At 40.6% G+C, this 22,793-nt stretch overlaps 1 protein-coding gene across 1 annotated transcript in view; it reads right to left on the bottom strand.

Moving 5' to 3' along the window:
- Positions 1 to 8,423: 8,423 nt before the first annotated feature.
- The window catches only part of EMSY (EMSY transcriptional repressor, BRCA2 interacting), an 83,858-nt gene continuing 69,488 nt past the window's right edge, over positions 8,424 to 22,793 (bottom strand). Inside the window, exons 17-22 of the mRNA XM_081100072.1 lie at positions 22,283 to 22,438; positions 21,220 to 21,261; positions 17,864 to 18,015; positions 15,347 to 15,910; positions 13,888 to 14,388; positions 8,424 to 10,167 (exon numbers count right to left, since the gene is read on the bottom strand). Of these exons, the coding sequence (XP_080956198.1) occupies positions 9,973 to 10,167; positions 13,888 to 14,388; positions 15,347 to 15,910; positions 17,864 to 18,015; positions 21,220 to 21,261; positions 22,283 to 22,438 (1,610 nt within the window). The 3' untranslated portion in view covers positions 8,424 to 9,972. The remainder of the gene's footprint in view (positions 10,168 to 13,887; positions 14,389 to 15,346; positions 15,911 to 17,863; positions 18,016 to 21,219; positions 21,262 to 22,282; positions 22,439 to 22,793) is intronic.

Below are 22,793 nucleotides of genomic sequence, written 5' to 3'. Positions count from 1 at the left end.
AATAGGGGCTGGGGGAGATGGAAGTGGGAGACTGTTTACAGCAGGTACAGAGTTTCAGTTTGGAATGACGAAAAGTTTTGGAGATGGATAGTGTTGATAGTTGCACAACAACATGAATGTACATAATGCCACTGAACTGTATACTTAAAGTGATAAAAATGGTAAATCTTATGCTATGTATAGTTTATCACAATAAAAAATGAGACAGAAAAAACTAGGAAAGCTTTGTGGCATTTTTTACTAGCCTTTGTCCTATCCTTCTTGTCAGCAGTCTTGAACATGTTAGCCCATGTCACCAGTGTGAGGTCTTAGTCCCTGGTTCTGGAAGACACATAGCAGACCTTATTTGCAAATTATTGTGTACATCTGCTCTAACCTGTCTCAGGGCCATTTGAAGAACTAATGCAAGGCACTTGTCTGTGCTTTACCTATATCAGAACTCACCCAGGTTGGAGAAGCAGCAGACATTGCTTGAAAACATACTCTCAGACACCTGAGGTAAAAGATTATGGTTAAGATATGAAAAAGGAGGAGGAGGGGGAGGAGGGGGGGGGGAGGAGGAGGGGGGAGGAGGAGGAGGAGGAGGAGGAGGAGGAGGAGGAGGAGGAGGAGGAGGAGGAGGAGGAGGAGATATATAATAGATCACCTAAGGCCTAGGAGGCGAATCTGAGGAGAGAGTTTCTTTGGGAAGCTGGGGAATTCAAAAGGACCTACTATAAATATAAGGAGGAATTTTGAAAGCCACATACTAATACATGCTTAGAAAAGAACTAAGATAACCTCAAGCTTTCAGCTTAGGTTGGTCCCTAGGTTTAGTGGAAGTCTGGGTAAGTGTTGAAGAAGAGCCATAGCACAAAGCAAATCTGTAAAGATGAGAAGTGTGTTTGTTCATTTGTTTGGTTAACTTATGAGGTTCAAGAAAATCTCTGTCAAAACAATAGCTGAAAGCATGCTGAGGAACAGAGACTTCAGTGACCACACACGAAAAGTAATATAGTCTCTGGAAAAATATAGTTAAGAGAAGTCACTAGACAAATAAACCACTATACCCTTAAACAATATAAAAAAACAAAAGACACCAAGCCAAACAAACAAAACCTAACCCCAGAAAACACTGAGGGGAAGGGAAAATCTAATTTTCAGAGTTACCACATCATAATATTCAAATGTTTCACTTTTCAACAACAAAAAAATCATAAACAAACAGAAAAGTATGGCCCATTCAAAAGATCAAAATTAATTGACTGAAACAGTCCCCAAGAAAACCCAGACATTGGACTTACTACACAAAGATTTTAAAGCAACTCTTAAATATGCATAAAGAACTAAAGGATAACATGGGCAAAGAACTATAGGAATAAGGAAAGTGATGTATGAACTAAATGAGAATGTCATGAAAGATAAAATATAAGAAGGAACCAAATGGCAATTCTGGAGATGAAAAGTAAAATTATTGAAATAAAAACTTCTTGGTAAACCAGTATAGGATTGCCTCAAAAAATTAAAAATAGAATGCCATAGGATCCAGAAATCCCACTGCTGGGTATATCCAAAGAAAATTAGATCAATATCTCAAAGAAATATCTGCACTCCTATGTTCATTGCAGCAATATTCACAATAGCTAAGATATGGAGACAACCTAAGTGTCTGTCAAAAGATGAATGGATAAAGAAAATGTGAAACACACACACACACACACACACACACACACACTTATTCAGCCTTTTAAAAAAAGTAAATCCTGTCATTTGCAACAACATGGATGAACCTGGAGGACATCATAAGAAGTAAAATAAGCTAGACACAGAAAGACAAATATTGCATGATGTCACATGTAGGTGAAAACTAAGAAAGTTGAACTCATAGAAGCATAGAATAAAATGGTAGTTGCCAGAGGCTGGGAAATGAGAAATATTGATAAATAAAAATTTTAAAAACCTCATGAGGGGTTTAATTAAAATTTGAGCATGCAGAAGACAGAATCAGTGATCTTGAAGATAGGACAACTGAAATTATCCAGTCTAAGAAGCAGAAAAAAAAAAAGAATTAAGAAACATGAACAGAGCCTGTGGGACATCATCAAAGATATATTTTAATAATAACTGAAAATTTCCCAAGTTTGAGGAAAGACATGACTCTTCACATTCAAGATGTCCAAAAAATTCCAACTAAGAGAAACTCAAAGATCCACAGTAAGATACATTATAATTAAACTGTCAAGACAAGACAGAGAATCTTGAAAGAAGCAAGAGGGCAGCAACTTGTCATGTACAAGCACTCCTCAAAAAGATTAACAGCCCATCTCTCACCAGAATCCATAAAGCCCAAAAAGCAGTGGGGTGACATATTTAAAGTGTTGAAAGAAATAAAAATTGTCAATCAGTACTCCAATACCTGGGAAAACTGTCCTTTGAAAATGAGGGAGAAATTAAGACATTCCCAGATAAACAAAAACTCAGGAAGTTCTCTACCAGTAGATAGTGCCTAAAATAAGAGCTAAAGTGAGCCCTCGAAGAAAAGTATAAAGCTACATGAAGAAATAAAGATCTCCAGGTAAAGGCAGCTACATGGACAATTATGAAAGTCCATATCATTGGTTTGTAACTCCACTTTTTATTTCCTATGTCATTAAAAGACAACTGCATAAAATAATTATAAATCTATGTTACTGGACACATAATCTTTAAATATGCAATTTGTGATGACAACAACATAAAGACAGGACAAAGAAGTATAAAAGCAGAGTTCTGTATGTTATTGAAGTTAAGTTGGTATCATTCAAACTAGATTGATATAAATTTAAGATGTTCAATGTAATCTCTATGGTAACCACAAAGAAAATATCTAAATATCTAAAAAATGTACACTAAGAAAATGTGAAGGGGATCAAAACATTTCACTACAAAAAATAAAAAATAAACTAAACACACAAAAATGTTGTAATGGGGATTAAAAAAATTTATAAGCCGTATGGAAAACAAATACCAAATGGCAGAAGTAATCCTTTCTTATTAGTAATTACATTCAATATAAACAAATTAAACTCTTTCATAAAAAAGCAGAGATTAGCAGACTGAATTCTAAAAATATAATGCAAAATACAATATCTATTCATGAGATTTTAGATGTAAAGACATAACAGGTTGCAAGTAAAAATATGAAAAAATACATTCGATGCAAATGGTAACCAAAAGAGAGCTGAGGTAACTGTATTGATATCTGGCAAAATATACTTAAAGTCAAAAATTATTACTGGAGACAAAGAAGGACAATAAAAAAAAGGAATTGAATCATCAAGAAATGTAACAATTATAAACATATATGCACCAAAATAGACTCCCAAAACATCTGGGGCAAATATTAACAGAATTGAAGGGAGAAATATAGTGGAGACTTACGAAGATTTTAGTTTACCACTTTCAATTATAGATAGAATATCCACAATGGAATAAAGATAGAAATTACTAATAGAAGTACAACTGGAAATTCAAAAATATGTGGAAATTAAGTAATACACTCTTAACCAAAGATTAAAGAAATCACAAGACAAACTAGAAAATACCTTAGAAGAAAAAAACCACACAGCATACTTAAATTTATGGAATGCAGGAAAAGCAGTGCTCAGAGGGAAATTTATAGCCATAAATGCCTACAGAGGGGAAGAAAGATCTCAAATTGATAACTTAATTTTATACTTTGAGGAACTGTAGAAAAACTAAACCCAAAACTAGCAAAAGGAAGAAAATAAATAATAGAATGGAGATTAAATAGAGAAGAGAAAAACAATATAACACCAATGAAACAAAAAATCAGTTCTTGGAAAAGATCAATAAAATTGACAATCCTTTAGCTACTGATAAAGAAAACAGAGAAAAGATGCAAATAACTAAAATCAGAAATCATAGCAGAGTTATGACTGTTTCCTTAAGAAATAAAATTATAAGAACACTATACACAATTATACACCAAGAAATCAGATCATGGAGACTAAATGGACAAATTCCTAGAAATATACCTATTACCTAAACTGGCTTAAAAAGAAATAGAAAATCTCAACAGACTTATAGCAAGAAAAAAGATTGAACCACTAATCCAAAACCTCCCAACAAAGAAAATTACCAGGACCAGATAGTTTTACTGGTGAATCCCACCACTTAAAGAATTAATACCAATCCTTCACAAATGCTTTCAAAAAATAAAACACTTCTTAACTCATTTGATGAGACCAGAATAACCCTGATACCAAAAACATAACAAGAAAATTACAGACCAATATCCTTCATAAATATAGATACAAGAATGCTCAACGAAATACTAGCAAATTGAATCCAACGGCATATTAAGGGGATTATACACCAAAACCATATGGGATTTACCTGGTATAACAGGAATGCAAGAATAGTTCAACATAAGAAAATCAATCCATTTACTTACTGTTCTTTAAACATGCCAGATACACATCTCAGGGCCTTTGCACTTGCTGTTCCTCCACCTCGAACACTCTTCCTAGAGACATCAGCCTGGCTAACTTGCTCATTTCCTTCAGATATTTTTCAAGTCACCTTCATGTGAGTTCTTCCCTATTTATCCTATCTAAAACTTCACACACACCCATAGACAGACCCTGGAATTCCATATTCTCCTCTATTTTTTCTCATTATTATCATTAAGATACTATATATTTTTAAATATATATTTATAGCCATTTTGGAATGTAAACTACATAGAGCAGAAGTCTCCCCCCGCCACCACCCCAACCCCGATTTTGTTTGCTGCTGGCTATCCTAGTGGCTAGAACAGTCCCTCGAACAGAATAACTGCTGAACAAATATACAGTCAATGATTTAACAGGTGGGTTAAATCATGATAGCTTCAGGAATACTGCAGAGAGTAAGAGGGATGTAGGTTGAGTACAAACCCTGGTGAACTGTACCATCAGGGGAAAGCAGCTGATCCATGAAGAGCCAAATATAATGTTATTGACTGAATGAGAGTGAATCCTACTTACCAAGATCATCAATAATCTCACTAAATTCTAACCACCTTGAATATTAAACCTTAAGACGCAAGGTCATAAAAAAATAGAGAAACTCAGCACCTCTCACTTTAGACTGATTTTTTAAAAATATATTTTGTTGTTTTTTTTACAGGAAGAAGGGAGAGGAATAGAGAGTCAGAAACTTCAATGAGAGAGAAACATCGATCAACTGCCTCCCGCACACTCCCCACTGGGGATATGCCCGCAACCAAGGTACATGTCCTTGACCGGAATCAAACCTGGGACCCTTCAGTCCACAGGCCGACGCTCCATCCACTGAGCCAAACTGGTTAGGGCCTGAAAGAATTTTTTAGAGTAACTCCCTAGCATGTTGAATTTCAAGGACTCACTGACAGGCACATTATGGGGAATTGCAAAGGAACCCTCACATTGTGACAGTGTACATAAGGAATTCCTACCAGATATCTATAATAATAAAAGCATAATATGCTAACTAGACTGGACAGCCGAACTTCCTTCTGGACGACCTTCCGGACTAAGCTGGGACTGCGAGGGAAGCCGCCACGGCTGCGAGGGTCGAGGCAAGCTGCTGTAGCTGCGAGGGCCAAGTCCCTTGCATGAATTTTGTGCATCAGGCCTCTAGTTTATATATATAAAAGCCTAAGTGACCGAATGACTGGTCAACCAGTTGCTATGATGCACACTGATCACCAGGGGGCAGATGCTCAAAGCAGGATCTGTCCCCTGGTGGTCAGTGCGCTCCCACAACGGGAGCGCCACTCACCTGACTGACTCGTCCCGGTGGCCCACCAGCCTGGAGGCAGCCACTCGCTCCCTCAGTAGTCCTGCAGGTCCAATCTCTGGAGAATGGGCCAGGCACCGAAGGACCAGCACTGCTGGCACGATCCCAACAGTGCTGCCAGCCTCCTGGAAGGCAGCCTTGGGCACCGCGGCCACTCCCTCTCCCTAGATGCACCACAAGGAAGAAATGATATAAAAGTGGTAGCCAGATGGCTCCCGGCAACCAGCGCAAACATCAGTGGGACGGATCCAGATCCCAGATCAGCAAGGGCATCCCACTGCCTGCCCAGAGGACTGACTGCATCCCAGTCCCCCTGCCCTCCCTGCTTGAGATGGGCACCAGATGCAGGGCTCATGGCTGGTGAGTGCCGCTATGGCGGCATGAGCCTCTTCCTATCGGGATTGACTGGATGCAGGCCCGCGGCAGGCACAGCAGGTTCAGGATGAGTGGGAGCACAGGCAGGAGCGGCAGGAGCGGCAGGAGCGGCAGGCGGCATTGAACTGAGGGTTTCGGACCAATCCCTGCAGGCCACCCTGAGGGACCCCACCTGTGCATGAATTCATGCACCAGGCCTCTAGTCATATATATATATATATATATATATATATATATATATATATATATATATATATATATGACTGTTCGACCAGTAGCTATGAAGCGCGCACTGACCATCAGGGGGCAGACACAACATACAAGCATGGAAACATGGAACAGTCTGACGAATCTCAGAGGGAAGTGGGGAGGGTGGGAAGAGATTAACCAAAGATCTTACATGCATATTATAGGCCTGGTGCATGGATTCGTACACTGCTGGGGTCCTTTGGCCTGTCCTGTGGGGATCCGGTCAAAGCTGGCAGTCCAACATCCCCTGAGGAGTCCCAGACTGTGAGAGGGTGCAGGCCAGGCCAAGGGATCCCATCAGTGCACGAATCCGTGCACTGGGCCTCTAGTTATACAAGAAATTGGGTGACTTAAAAAGTGAATCCTTGCCTACACAGAGCACCGTTACGCAATGCAAATAATCTGCAGTAGGTTATTAATGGTGAGTGGTAAGTAAATACGTTTATCCCCAAATGCTAGAGGAACCCAGCAGTGGGGTGGGATGTCCTCATTGAAGAGACCTGGGAAATCTTGGAGGAGGGGAAATTCAAGCTGGGCTTTGAGGAATGAGACTTTTAAATGCAGAGCAATAAAATGTGTGTGTAGTGAAGGAGACAGGCAATAGATCAGGGACGTGAAATGGTTTTGAATCTAGAAACAAAGGTTGAAGCTTTGGCTGAGGCCCTGGTATGTCTGATTCATCGTACAGTATTGGGGAAACCACTGAAGATGTTTGAGAAAAGGACAAAAGGAGTTGAGGCTGGCATCAACAAGATATGTCAAACAAACCAACGGAACTCCAAACAATTTGTAACTATGGTAATTCATTTTGCAAACTCCACTGCCTGAAAACTTTTCAATGATGTCTCATTGTTCTTAGACTAAAGACCCAACCCTTTATCATAACCCACAGGATCCATATAATTCAGCCTGTACTTTCTGCTCCCACCACACTGGTTTACTCTCCATGCTGCTGCCACACTAGCTTATTCAAAGTTCTCCTCCCACCACAGGGCTTTTGTACCTGCTGTCCATATGCCTGGACAAGTGTCTCCCCCCGCCCCCACTTTGCCTAGTTAAAACCTCTTCCTTCAGATCACAGGTTAGGCATTCCATCTGGAGGGAAACTCTCCAATCTCCCATTTCTATCATGGCACTGCAAATTTCTCCATCACAGCACTTAGTTCCGGGCTCAGTCTCCAGCAGGGGGTGTGCAGGAGGCAGCCGATCAATGATTCTCATTGATATTTCTCTTTCCCTCTCCCTTCCTCTCTGAAATCAATAAAAATATATTTTAAAAAATAAAAATGAAAGAACGCCTGCAGATCCACATATAGTGTCACCATCCACTTAATCAAGAAACCTATTTCTTGTCTCCTCCTTCCTTTAGCACTCCCATTCACTTCATCAGCAGGAAGTCCTGTTCATAAACTCCATGAGGGTAGAATTTTCTGTTTATTCAGTATAGTATCCCTGGTGGCTTAGAATAGTACCTGGCACACATTAGATACTTAATTGATATTTTCTTGAATAAAAGAATTCATGTTGCCCTTGAAATTAACACCTTTAAGATAAAACAATTTTAAAACTCTTATTTGAGAATTTGTTAATTGTGCACTAATTTTTAAAAAATGTAGACTATGGAAGTTTCATTTGCCATTCCAGTTGCTGAAACACATTAAGGTTAAATTCTCAAAGGGAGATAGGTATGCTATGCTGCCAGAATATATACAGAAGAACGCAATAATTTTATTCAAGTTTGCTCTTGTTACCTGATCCACAAATATTTAAAAGATATTTTATTTTATAAAAACTTACACCTGCAAGTAATGAAGTGACCATAAGAGAGGGCTTAACCTGGAATACAGGATATAATGAGGGCCCTATAAACCCCTAAAATTATATGCAAAATCTAACATGTATATTGGCATGTGTATCTTTTTGGTGAGAGAGTTCATAGTGTAATCAGATTTTCAAAGAAGTCTATGACCCGAGAGGTTAAAAAAATTACTTAACTATAAAGTCACAAAGTCTTTTAAACATGAATTTGTACAATAAAATAACATCCAACAGCTCCATCTATCGGTAGGTCATCATCACTTAACAGAAATAATGACAACTACCAAAGATCAGTGCATCTTATGAATGCTTGTGTTTAAATCATGTCACTCTAGTGGGAATTTATTAACTATAGTATCACAGTTTTTCTTTCCAGATATAGATGCAAAAATTAGGAGACTGTTGATGAATTCTACTTACAGTACTTCAGCACCAAAAATTGGGCAGTTATGCTGATATATGTATATACAGTTCAACATTTGTCAGTCTTAAAACACTTATAGTGAAATCTATATAAAACCGTTAAAAACATTTCTATTTACATTTTTTAAAAATGAAAAGTATAATTTCCTTTGCCACAACTTGTCAAAACTGCCTTATCCTCCCACCCTCTTACCCCTCACTCTACTTGTGACAGTGGTCACAAGACCCAAACATATTGCTTAAACAAACTATGTCCTAAAAAGGTAGAATGCTTAAAAACATTACATTTAGAACTGCAAATTAACCTTTTATACATTTCAAAGGGGGTTAAACAAAAGTATGTAAAAGATTTTTCAAAGTCTCAGTCCAACATGAATGTGCAATTTCAATGTAAAGATAGCAACATATGAATAATTTGTTTTCCTGAACATAACTGAACATTTCCTTTGGGTCAGAAAATGTTTCTTTTTCCTCTGCTTCACAATGAAACATTTTCTTATAAGTTTTCTTAAAGTGGGGAGGGGGGAGGTGGAAATGTAGGCAATCCTGGTTTACAGGAAATTTGTCAGAAGGAATATAGTCTGCTTTAAAATGTTTACATTTAAATAAATAGAAGGCAAGTGTGCTGGCCTGGAGCACAAAGGAACAACAACACAATAAATTAGCATACAATTGGTGAGAATGTACAAACCACCAAAAAAAGCACTTCCCACTGGTTAGGGATCTGATTTTTCATCATTCAACAAGGACTCTTTAATGCCAGTATTTTTCTAGTTATTTTAAAAACTATGATCTGAGCAAATGTAAAATGTTGAATTGGTTAATTCAACCCTTCCAGGGATTTGCAAAAATATACAAGATTAAAGGGGGAAAAACTGTTCCTGACACACTGTTTCAAAGTACAAACTATTCACATTCTCCTTTTTCGATGGTGTTTTGCTCAGTAGAAACCAGCTGAGGAACATTCACAGAAAAAGTCTCTTTCCACTGCAAGGCAAACTTTTCCATCAGCCACGGTCCAACAGAGGAAGAATATCAGGTCTCCTGCCCTGTAGATGTGCATCTTTTTTTCTTTTTCTTCTTTTTTTTCCTTTTTTCTTTCTTTTCACTTTTTTAAAAGTACATTCCCTGTTTTATTTTGCTTTAAAATGCTTCTCCTGCAGCAATTCTTGTTGAAACACTGCTGCTGCAGGATGTACAGTCTAAGCATGGGCAAAGTGCTCTCTTTACACATCAAAATACAAGGGCTTCCCTGGACACTTGGTAACCAAGTAGGTTTTAAAGTGCACTCCTGTGTCCAAAACACTAGGATCGTTCAGCAGAACTCTGAGAGGGACTGGGCTCAGTTCCATCCTCTGTGCTACTGTCTATGTCCTGCTCCATTGCTGTTTCGTCGTCATCCAACTGCTGACTGGTGAAGTTGTTTAGCTCAAGGAGCCCGCTGGGCTCTACTACCACATTGGAGCTGGAGTGACAGGGAATAGCATACTGGGGAATGGCCTGGAAGAGAAGACACAGGAGAGAAGCTTTATGGTAAGAAAAGGTAACAGAAAGATTCTCCAACAATCCTAAAGAAGGAAAAAGGAATCTGACATTTATTAGACAATTACTACACACTAGACACTGTGCTAGGTACTTTCACATGATATTCTACTAAATCCCCATAATAACACTAAAGGAAAACACTATTCCCATTTTACAAATGAGGAAACTAATAGGGTCAGTGACTTAATCAGAGTCACACAATTGGTCAGGGTTAATGTCAGGATTCAAAGCCACGTCCTATTAAACTCAAAGTAATCTTTCTACTCCTTGATGGTTCCTCTTCTAACAAGGGAGGTGAAAGTTGTGCCTATTCAAGAGACAGACTTTGAAGGACATTTTCATTTGATCATTAAGCACATTTTAAATGTGTATGTAGTCAGATTTTTTGTTTGTCTGCCCCGCCCTTCTCCCCATCCCCTCTCACATAGCTAATCTTTGTGAAAAAGTCTCAGAGTCAGGAAACCAGGATTTTTGTTCAGCTTTGGCTCTAACTATGGACCTCTGAAAAAGTCACTTCACTTCCTTGAGCTTTAGTTTGCTTTTGTGTAAAATAAGATAGTTGAAGAAGATATATTCTAAAAATCCTTACAGTTTTAAAATTCTACGAATTCCATATATATAGACTCTTTCAGGAGAGTAGATATAGTCTATCTTGTTTACTACTCTAATCTCAGCACCTAGCACAGTGCCTGGAACATAGAGTTAAATAATACATGTGGAATGAATGAACAAACAAATGAACGAACGAATGAGTAAACAAACTATACATTACCTCTGTCTACAAAGAATCATGCTTTTTATTCAAAGCATTTACTATCAAAGCACTTCTGCAGACTTCCTTCACTCATCCCCATAGGTATTTTTCTGAATCAGCAAAATCAGTATGTACTTCAGGTCAAAGCTAAGTATAACTAATAAGATCTGAAAATGTTCTAGCAATGTATTAATGATAATTATAATAACATGAGCTATTTTTATTGAATCTCTCAGACACTTGACCAGTTGCTTTATATACATCTTCTGACCTAATCCCCAAAACAACACTGTGAGGCGAATGTCATTGTTTCCATTTTATAGATGATAAAACTGAGGTACAGAGATTAACTTTGTTGCTCAAAACCAAAATGCTGATAAGGAGTACAGGTGAGATTCAAATCTAGGTATTTCTGACTCCAAAAGCTTGATTCTTAATCACTATGCTGCTCTTCCCTTTAACATAGCAATCTAGCACATGGTACATGCTAAAAGTTAGCTGAGTATTCTTTTTTTTTTTAAATATATTTTATTGATTTTTTACAGAGAGGAAGGGAGAGAGATAGAGAGTTAGAAACATCGATGGGAGAGAAACATCGATCAGCTGCCTCCTGCACATCTCCCACTGGGGATGTGCCCGCAACCCAGGTACATGCCCTTGATCGGAATCGAACCTGGGACCCCTCAGTCTGCAGGCTGACGCTCTATCCACTGAGCCAAACCGGTTTCGGCAGCTGAGTATTCTTAAGAGAAACTATTAAATAGCTATTATCCTGATACATGCAATATATTGCATTTTCATCCCTGTTCAGAAAGTGCAGAAAATAATTTCCAATTAAGCTATCCAAAATTTCAATTTAGTGAGTATACCAATTTAACCCCCCAGGAGCCAAAGTAAATTTTAGTAAAAATAGTATTAGCTACAATTTATTGGGCAATCACTTTGAGCCAGGTACTGTGCCAGGTGCTTCATCTCAATTTTATGTAATCCTTACATCAATCATGTAAAGTAGGCACACCTTATTCCTGCTTTACTGATGAATAGACTAAGGTACAGTGAGGTTAAGTAAGTAGCCTTGCCCAAAGTCACACAGTGAATGGCAAAGCCTGGAAACCATTCATTTTTTACGACACCTCTTCAGAGGAAAACAACAAATCCCTTTGTCAAAGATTATTTAATTCACTAACATTTGTTTTTAATAGGGGGAGAAACAAATTATTTAAATAATTCAATGGCCAGTTCTATTTGCCTTTAAGCATTTCCCCCATACTTAATTATATTGTACTAGAGGCCTGGTGCACGAAATTCATGCGGGGAGGGGGGGGGGACGGCGCCTGGTGCACGAAATTCATGCACTGGGGGGGGGGGTCCTTTAGCCCGTCCTACACCCTCTCACAGTCTGGGAGCCCTCGGGGGATGTCCGACTGATGGCTTAGTCCTGCTCCCTGGGGAGCAGGCCTAAGCCATCAGTCGGATATCCTTAGCGTTGCCGCGGAGGTGGGAGAGGCTCCCACCACTGCCACTGTGCTCGTGAGCCATGAGCCTGGCTTCTGGCTGAGCAGTGCTCTGCCTGTGGGAGTGCACTGACCACTAGGGGGCAGCTTCTGTGTTGAGCGTCTGACCCCTGGTGGTCAGTGCGCATCATAGCGACTGGTAGTTTCACCGTTTGGTCGATTTGCATATTAGCCTTTTATTATATAGGAGGATTTGGATTAATATTGGTTAATTTGCATTCTCTCGGAGCTTGGCATCATGGAAAAGGAACTTTACCACAGGAACTGCCAAGTGTGAATCTATGGTAAAATCCTAGACTATTCACATTTCATAAATCTAAAAATTCTCAACTAAAATTGTTGCTCTGATACCTTCTGAGACAAGTATCAGTCTATCAAAAAATGACAATTGTCAAACAGCCTGGTACTCTGCAAGGGGAAAGGGAATAAAACACAATTTCTAAGGACTAGTCTGAACTAAATCTTGATCTATTATGCATGATGAAAGATGAGTTTAGAATGAAGAGAATGTGAGATTTTTGTTCACTAGCTTGTACTTACCAAGACAGGACAGTAACCATAATAAGATTTTTCAATTATAATGATTGAAATAAAAAGCAAAGCTTTGAGGTTAATCCCAAGTTAGATATAAAGTTAAATTACTGAGAAAATTTTGTTTCTCCAGACATTTCAGTTAGATAAATTTTTTAAAATATATTTTTATTGATTTTTTTACAGAGAGGAAGGGAGAGGGATAGAGAGGTAGAAACATCGATGAGAGAGAAACATCGATCAGCTACCTCCTGCACACTCCCTACTGGGGATGTGTCCGCAACCAAGGTACATGCCCTTGACCAGAATTGAACCTAGGACCCTTCAGTTTGCAGGCCGATGCTCTGTCCACTGAGCCAAACTGGCAAGGGCTAGTTAAATTTTTATTATCCTAAAAACCATAAATTTGGATCAAGTTCAAACACTGTGTTTTTCCAAGGAAAGGATCCCTAAAATGTACTTGAAATAGAAGTACAATCCAATTATATCCCAGGAGAGTTTGAGCAAAGATTAGGGAGCCCAAAATTGACCTTAGGAAGTTGCCAATCTTCAAGTGACCTATTGAATTTAACACTGGGAAGTGTGACTTGCATAAACCAAGCTGACATATAGGCTCAGGACCATGACTGTCTCTAAGGTGTGCTGTGTGACAATGTCCATCAATTTTCTGGGATTCACTTCCAAAAAATAAGTACAAAATTGTATATCTGAATAAGTATTAAACCAAATTTGTCAATCACCGTCTCAAGGTAATCTGCCTTTTCTCCATATCGGTTTGACTTTTCCTATGACATCCCAAAACCCACCAAACCACCGCACCGCCGCCCGCCTCGCCCAAAGATGCCCAAGAGTTCTCATGTTCTTTCCAATTCTTACCTGGATGATAATTTCTGCTGGGCTCTCTTCAGCTTTCTGTTGGCCTACATTCTGAATATGCATGAACTGGCCTGTTGTAGGCATTCCTGCTGCATCGATTTTCCTTGTTGTTAGGGGAGGGCCAGCAGCAGATGGACTTGAACAGGACTCTCTACACTTCTGTTGCTGGGGAGTGCAATTTGCCATCCCTGTCACCACCACGTGGGTGGAGGATGATGATCCTGCTTCACCAGGGAGCATACTAGTGGCAAGAGCCTTCTTTGGGGGATCCACTACCATATGCTCTACATTTGTATCAATCTGAGCTTCCATCAAAGACATTTTCAAAATGTCTGACACTGCTGTCTTCTCAGAGGTCTGAATGGGAGATATGCTTGTAACTGGTGATGTCAGCTTAGGCACAGAACTGCCACCAGTTATCTTTGTAACTGTGGGTGGCTGGCGCCCCTCAAAAGTTATCTTTGTAACAGAGGATCCTTGGGTTATAATTGGCTGCTCCACCTGAAAACAAATTGGGGTTGTGTGTGTTACAGCTACATCTCTTTGAAAATCTACCAAACACCCCAGACAATATGGCAAAAGAAACATTTGTGCGGTATATACTAGGAAGACATTTTGAAGCGTGGTGTTTCAATAAGAGGGCTGGTAGGAAAGAAACTGGCTACTTGTAAGGAATCTAGGGAAAGAGGGGTCAAAAGTTCAGCCAGCCAAAGTTCATACAAATTAAGGGGGGAAAAAGTCACAGCAGTCTTGTTTTCCATGGGGATTCATATTCCCACACAGTATACCTTCAACCTGTCTCAAATTATTTTATATAATCTTCGGCTGTTTAAAATAATGTTTCAAAAAATCTTTTGCTTCAAAATACATTTACACAAACATATTCTATATATTTATGTATTTATAATTTACACATACACACATCACTCCATAGCCAATGACTTTCCCGAAAATAGCTTTTCTTTCAACTATCCACAAATAATTTCTCTGCAATCTAGAAGATAAATCTAGGAGATAATTTATTAACTAGATGGTGATCATGTAAACTACAAAGGAAGATGTTCAATGAAGCACCTTAAAAGACTGTAGTTTACTTCGCATTACTGCCACAGAAATAAGAGTTTACAGGCATGGAAATAAATATTTTATACCTAAAAATATAGAAATAATTTAGGGATATCGCTTCTATGCACTGTTGATCAATGCTGAAGTGATTTCATTAAAAAATGCCTGGAAAATCAACTTCTGAGTGCTATGCTTTTCCCCCTTCCTATATTAATGATGTGCATTTCTTCCCTAATGCCAACCTTCTGATGGGGTAAACTAACACCAGCATAATGAGGCTTTCGAGTTCCCTCTTGCCAGGAGAAAGCACTGCTAATCAGGATAGGGTCGTGATGGTTTCATTTTTTCCGTGAACAGAGAAGTTTAACTTTGCATGCTATCAATATTCCGTTACCTGGCTTGCCGGCTGTTTCTCTGACGAGGCTGGGAGCGCCATTTGGCTCTGGGGGGTTTGGGGTTGCACGTAGATTTTTGGTTGGTTCGGAGCCTGCTGCAGTTTAGGGAGCTGCTGTGTGGTTTTCACGGCAAGCACCTGTACTACAGTTTGCGGGGGCTGTGCCATTAAGGTAGGAAGCTGCCTGTCTTTGGCCACGATAGGATGCTGTGTGTGCTGTACATCTGGCTTGGGCTGTGCTTGTTCTTGCTGGAGAGGGGTGAGTTTTTGATGCCTGATGGAAAGCTGGGGCATTTGCGGGAGTTTGTGCTGGAGCTGGTCTGCCTGCAGGTGGATGGTCTGCTTCTGTTTAGTCTGGAAGCACTGCAGAGTTTTCACTTGCAGCTGAGTCTGTTCCAGCTGGGGCTGGCTAAGTTTCTGCTGTTTAGCGGACTGTGACTGAGTCAGGGCAGATCGATAAAACAGACCTGTCTGAGGGTCTAAAGTGTCCATCTCTTCAACCTCGCCCTCCTCAGTTCCAAGTTCCTCGCTGTGTTTGGTAAAAGCAGTGTGGCTGCTTAATGCCTAAGTAAAAAAGGCACAAAGTAAGAATGAAATAAGAAAAACACCTATAATGCTACATTTTCCTCAAACTGGAAAAGACTTGGTTATGAGATTCATGCAAAAATTATCAGAGGGAAGAGTCTAAAAAGACCAAAAACCTCAAGATTTCCAAATCTAAAGGGGGCTTTACATTGAGACTCCTGTAATTTCAACTCTCAGACATTAAGTACTGTCAAAACTAGTCTACTCACTTCTATAAGAAAAGTTTGAGGGCCCGAACTTACAGGTAAGAAGAATAAGGTTGCTCTGCAAGCACAGCCCAACACAGAAAAAGAAGAAAAGGCTGCCTGTCTAAAGAAACAGCTCTCAAGACTGGCGATCAGAGATGCTAACCATACAAAGATGTAGCAAACCAGCAATGAAGCGTCCAGGGAAAAGCCAAGGTTCAGAGAAGCCTACTTTGGCCATGTGCATGCCCAACACTGTCCAGAACAGCGGTCCGCAGAACACTGGTGGTCCGTGAGGTCTGAAAGGTTGGTGACCGCTGGTCCAGAGGTAAGAATTGTTGCCTGAGGGACATGCCCATCCCTGTCCCCACAGAGGGCCTCTCTGCTCAGAGTGGAGATGGTTAATCGGACTTCACAAAGGTCTGCGGAAACCACCCTCTGCACTAGCCCTCCTCACCCCTTTGCTCAGATTCCAGGCCCACCAGGCAACAGCTTCCCAGACCCGGCTCCCTGGAGAGAAGGGGCGGGGGGGGGGGGGGGGGAACGGACGGACAACGACAAGAGCACTTCTGTCAGTGGAAAGGGAGACTGTCTGGTGTTGGTTCTAATAGTGTTGGGAGGAGCATCGATCTTGAGTGACATGATTTGGGCCAGCCTGTCTGACCTCTCTGGCTGTCTTGAGAAAGGTCAATGTCAGGACTGACCAGAAAAGGGTCAGACTCCAGGGAGATCTGACACCTAACAAAACCTCTGGCCATCTGACTTCCCTCAGTGACACCAATCCCACCCTGTCATATGCTGTACCTCTATAAGATTCAATTAAAACCCTCCCCCCATCTCTTAACAGACTTACACATACAGGTTTTTAATTCAACATTTTCTTCATTGCCTTTCAGGTAGTTTGCCTACTATTAGGGTCAACTGCTACCGGTAGTGGAGAGATGGTGATTTATGTAAATATGTATATGTGATATCTATATCACTTTATAATAAAGTCAGGCTACTTTGAGTTTAAATCCTGGCTCTGCCACCTAGGATAAGTTACTTAACTTCTGTGGGCATGAGTTTCCTCATTTGTAAGAGGGATAATATACCCATCTTACAGGATCATAGAATTAAACAAGTTAGTGCATTTAAAGCTCAAAGCACAGTATCTGACAAAAAAAAATCAACTTATAACATGTTTTTCTTTCTCCCATTATCCTTGGTACCAGATTTTCTGTTTTAATTAATTCATTCTCCCTGTTGAGTCTTTTCCTTCTTCATTGGTCATATAAAATAATTTTAAAAAGTCAAATATTTATTTACCTACTTATTCATAATGTTTCCATGAGGACTCATTATAAAAGCAAAAAGTAAAACAAATAAGAAAAAAACAAAACAACCTTAGTAACAAAAACCGAAACAAGCCAACTTTGGTTTCATTTGAAACTTACCTCAGTGATAAATTCTTTCATAACAATAAAAATCACAGAAGCAGCGGCCAATTCTGATGTCATAGATTCATCTAGATAGCCCCACCCTTTCAAAATAGTAAGAGTTCACAGAAAATCCAAGAATATTATTTCTCAGTTACTTTCTGTTAAGACTTTCAATTCATTTCCTCTATTCACTCCTCACAGATGAAAGAAGTACACAAACACTCTCTGATTCAGTTATTTCTCCTCTTACAAGAGAAGATGAAACTGAACCTCATTTCAGGCAAAATGCTGTTACAGAAGGTAGGAAGAAAAAGAAGAGGTACAACCTGCTGCATAATGTGGGTAATTGCTCCTGGGGAAGATGCTGGAATGGACTTCACCACCACTGAAGTCTGTGTTGCAGTCTGTGACTGAGCCACATGCTGGAGTAGTGTCCGCTGGGGCTGGGAGGGCTGTTGGGGCTGGGAGCGATGGCTGACTGAAAATAGAGGAGGTGATGATATTTCTCCAGAAATCACTACAGCATATGTAGCTAGTAGTCATTTTAAACAAATATATGTGATACTGCCTCACAGAGAAAGTGTGATACTGTGAACTAGGAGGTAGAAGACCAGAGTCTGCCCATTTATGAACTGTGTGACTCTGAGAAAGTCACACCCTCCTATGAGTTGAACTCACTTTCTCCAGTAATCTTTATCCCACTAAATAAAATAATAACCAGTTTCTGTAATGGAATCCCAGATTAATTTCTTTAGGGATCGAAAGACAATACAAGTTTATTTAATCTCTTGACCCCAAATCCAAATGGAACAAAAACCAGAAGCACCTACTCCTTTATGTTTATACTAGAGGCCCAGTGTACGAAAATCGTGCAGGGGGCGGGGGATCCCCTCAGCCCGTCCTGCACCCTCTCGCAGTCCGGGACCCTTCGCTCCTTACTGCCCACCACAGCTTGGCTTGCTGCTCCTTAGCATTGCGGAGGAGGAGGGAGAGGCTCCCGCCACTGCTGCTGCGCTCGCCAGCCGTGAACCTGGCTTCTGATGAGTGACGCTCCCCCTGGGGGAGCACACTGATGACCAGGGGGCAGCTCCTGTGTTGAGTGTCTGCCCCCTGGTGGTCAATGCGCATCATAGCAGTCTTTCTGGTTGTTCTGTTGCAGTGGTCACTTAGGCTTTTATTATATAGACTAGAGGCCCGGTGCACAAAAATTTGTGCACTGGGTGGGGGGGTGTCCCTCAGCCCGGCCTGTGCCCTCTTGCAGTCTGGGACCCCTTGGGGGATGTCCACCTGCTGGCTTAGGCCCGCTCCCTGGGGGAGCGGGCCTAAGCTGGCAATCAGACATCCCTCTAGCAGCCCAGGAGCCCTCAGAGGATGTCCACTTGTCAGCGGGGACCAGGCCTAAGCTGCAGTCGGACATCCTTATCGCTGCTGAGGAGGCAGGAGAGGCTCCCGCCATCACTGCTGTGCTGGCAGCCATCAGCCTGGCTTGTGGCTGAGCAGAGCTCCCCCTGTGGGAGCGCACTGACCACCAGGGGGCAGCTCCTGCATTGAGCATCTGCCCTCCGGTGGTCAGTGTGTGTCATAGTAACCAGTCATTCCCAGTTGTTCTGCTGTTAGGGTCTACTTGCATATTACCCTTTTATTATATGCCTGGTGCATGGGTGGGGGCTGGCTGGTTTGCCCTGAAGGGTGTCCCGGATCAGGGTGGGAGTCCCACTGGGGTGCCTGGCCAGCCTGGGTGAGGGGCTGAGGGCCGTTTTCAGACTGGCCATACCCCCTTCAGGGTGAGGGGTCCTGCTGGGGTGCCTGGCCAGTCTGGGTGAGTGGCTGATGGCTGTTTGCAGGCTGCCAAGCTCCCCAGCGGGGACCCGCACCCCATGAGGGTGTGGCCAGCCTGGGTGAGGGACTGATGGCTGTTTGCAGGCTGGCCACAGCCCCTTCAGGGTGGGGGTCCCCGCTGGGGTGCCTGGCCAGCCTGGGTGAGGGGCTGATGGCTGTTTGCAGGCTGGCCACAGCCCCCAGCTACCCAAGCTCCCAGTGGAGGCTGGCTGGAAGCAGGTGTCTGGGATTTATTTATCTCCTATAATTGAAACTTTGTTGCCTTTAGTGGAGGCCACAGCTGGCCAGGGCAGGCGGGAAGCTTGGCTTCCTCCATCGCCGGGGCAACCAAGCCTCCTGCTTGCTCCAGCTCCATGGCTGCGGCCACCATCTTGATTGGGTTAATTTGCTCTGATTGGCTGGTGGGCGTGGCTTGGGACATAGCAAAGGTACAGTCAATTTGCATGTTTCTCTTTTATTAGATTAGCTAGCCTTACAGTTCCTAAAGCTGTAAGAGGTCAAGATGATACTGCAGAGAGTGTCATCACTAAGAGTCACACCTGGATTCTGCCCCACGCTGCCACCAACCAGCTATGGGAATTTGAAGAGGTCATGTAAACTTTATTTAACCTCTAAAACTTAAGAGATTTTGTTGGTTTGTTTGATTTTTGTTTTTTAATGGGATAATAATAATTTGTTTCTACCTAGAAGGGGACCAAATGAAGTAATGGATTGAAAACATTCCTTAAGTTGTTAAGTACTAAAATATAAAGTTAACAAAATAATACATCTTCTCTTAGCTCATCTGACCCAAATAAGAGTATACATTGAAATAACCCCACTTTTTTTTTTGCTACAAAGATCCCATGTAGTAAACTATCTATATTGATGCCAATCAATCATATTTTACCAGCCTGAATTTCAACATTTTAAACAGTACAAACATTCACTGCTTCTTATTCTACACAGCTTTAAAAATGCTTATATTTACTGAGAAACCAACTTTCTGAATCAGGAACAGAGTAAAGAATTCTAGAAAATGAGCTAAGAATTTGAGACTATGAAAACTCCATAATCCATGATTCTAATGCTCATATATATATTTTTTTAAGTATATTTTTATTGATTTCAGAGAGGAAAGGAGAGGGAGAGATAGAAACATCAATGATGAGAGGGACTCATTGATCAGCTGCCTCCTGAAAGCCCCCTACCCGGGATCAAGCCTGCAACCTGGGCATGTGCCTTTGACTGGAATCAAACCTGGGACCCTTCAGTCCACAGGCTGACGCTCTATCCACTGAGCCAAACTGGCGAGGGCTAATGCTCATATATCTTGATCTGTAATTTCAAGTAGTAGTGGTTTCATACTTAGAAAAGTCATCAGTGGGGTATCCAAGTGTAAGGTGATCACTACAGAAATCAATGTAAAAATGCCATTTATGTGTTATAAGTACAGAACTTTAAAACTATCCAGTGAAATATAAACAAGCTTTATTTCTATAATACTTTCTATCTATACTCAAAAATGCATTTTTCTGTTGTTGCTGTATGTACATACTAGTATGCCTACATCTGGAAGGAGGCCACAGGGTGAACATTGGAAAACAGCTTAACTGGGCCAAATAAATACCATAAACTCACTTATTTCTTTAAAGAACTCTTTTCCCCCCCAATATCAAATTGTTTATTTCTGAGAAAAAATCCCACTATTCTGCAAAAAGAAAATCTCTCTTCCTTTCTTTCACTGATTGGAGCTTTCCTTTCCTCTACCAGATCAGAGTAGAGCGTATACATTGAAGTGGTTCTCCCCCAAACAATCATCTTTTACCTTTGGTTGTACAACAAATGGATGCACACCACTCACCTAGAAGGGGAAAAGCAACCTCTGTCCCCTCATCACTGCATTCTGAAAAGGATAAGTATGGGAAGAAATCATAGGTCTTTTCATCTATTTATGATAATCTAGTCTATACCGAGGTCAATACTGATTCCCTAACATATTGCCCTCTGCTTTATTTAGCTTTCTGCTAAATATCTCTGAAGTAAATGCTAGATGGCTTTCCATAATCTTTAAATGGATTTTCCATTTGGCAATTTTAACCCATTAGTCTTAATATCTTCTAAAATGAAGCCAAAGAATTCCCTTTCTGCTTCAGTATTTACATCCTTCAAATATTTTTAACTTTATGTTCTCTTTTAATCACTGCTAAGGAATACTTAAGACAGGTGTTCTTTACATAGTGCCTCATAAGTCCTCTCTCCTAACCCTGAATTATGCACATTACTACTCTCTGAACTATTTCAAATCTCAAGGTAATGAAGTGTCCAAAACAGAAAGCAGTATTCCAGGTGTGGTTTCACCAGCATCTGAAAGAATCTATTATCCTTCCTGCTCCATTCTCTATATACAACATCCAAAAATCTCATTAGTATTTTGCTTCCAGGCTGTATTTTAAACAAATACCTAATTCACTTTCCACCAGAACTCATAAGTATTTATAATAACTTAAAAATTTCCACATTTTTTTCCTTTACGTTAAAAAAGGATTGGATTTTTTACCTTCTTTCTCCCTTGATCCATCTCTCCCCCTCCTCCAAAATTAAAAAGTTCGGATGCATAAAAAATGTTTATCTCTAGATAAAAAAATATTTATCCTCTCTCTAAAAGTGTTACCCTATAGTCACAGATATTATTTATGGCCAACTTGCAGTTTTATATTACTTGCAAACTGTAGCAACCTATTACCCGCCTCTCCCCAACCCCTAGTCATAAAAGAGTAATCCCAAGGACAAAGTGAATTTGCTCTCAGAGCAAACTGAAAAAGATCTGGAAATGTAAAAAATATATTCTCTCCCAAACAACCACCCTATGAAATGCAGAAAGGTAGCTCTCCTACCTTAATACTACTTTTTAAAAGGACACCTACCTGTAGTGATGTATTCAGCAACGAGTTCTGACTCTACTACAGCAATTGATGGACTCTCCGGAGAATGTCTTTTTTCCTGGGTCATCTGAATAGGCACTGCCATTTGACTCAAGTCAATAGTAGGTTGTCTTGGTTTAGATTCCAATTTTTCCTTTACTGCATAAAAAAGTCAGGGGAAAAGTTAACTTTTATTACAAACAAGTACCCAAACCAGAGTTGTCCATGGGAATAACGAACCAGACCTCTGGGGTGCCACACTGGCAGTGACTAAGGAGACAATGAGTTGAAAAGGAAAAATCAGACTGCTATGCAAGGGTATAGAGTCCACAACTTGTGCAATCATACCCAAAAGCCTAGCAAAAAGGACTCAAATGCAATCAGAGTAAAATCCCCCCCCTAATATCATTAGGCCAGACAACTGGTTCCGTTTCCCTTATACACATTTCCCTTCCAACATTTTCTTTACCCTTCTTCAAGGGAGTCCCTGGTATCCTTGAGTTCACCAACCTGA

This window comes from Myotis nattereri, assembly GCF_964212035.1.
Source record: "Myotis nattereri genome assembly, chromosome: 9".
Lineage (NCBI taxonomy): Eukaryota > Metazoa > Chordata > Mammalia > Chiroptera > Vespertilionidae > Myotis > Myotis nattereri.
Note: the sequence above shows the minus strand (reverse complement) of the source record. Positions and strands in the feature narration are given on the sequence as shown.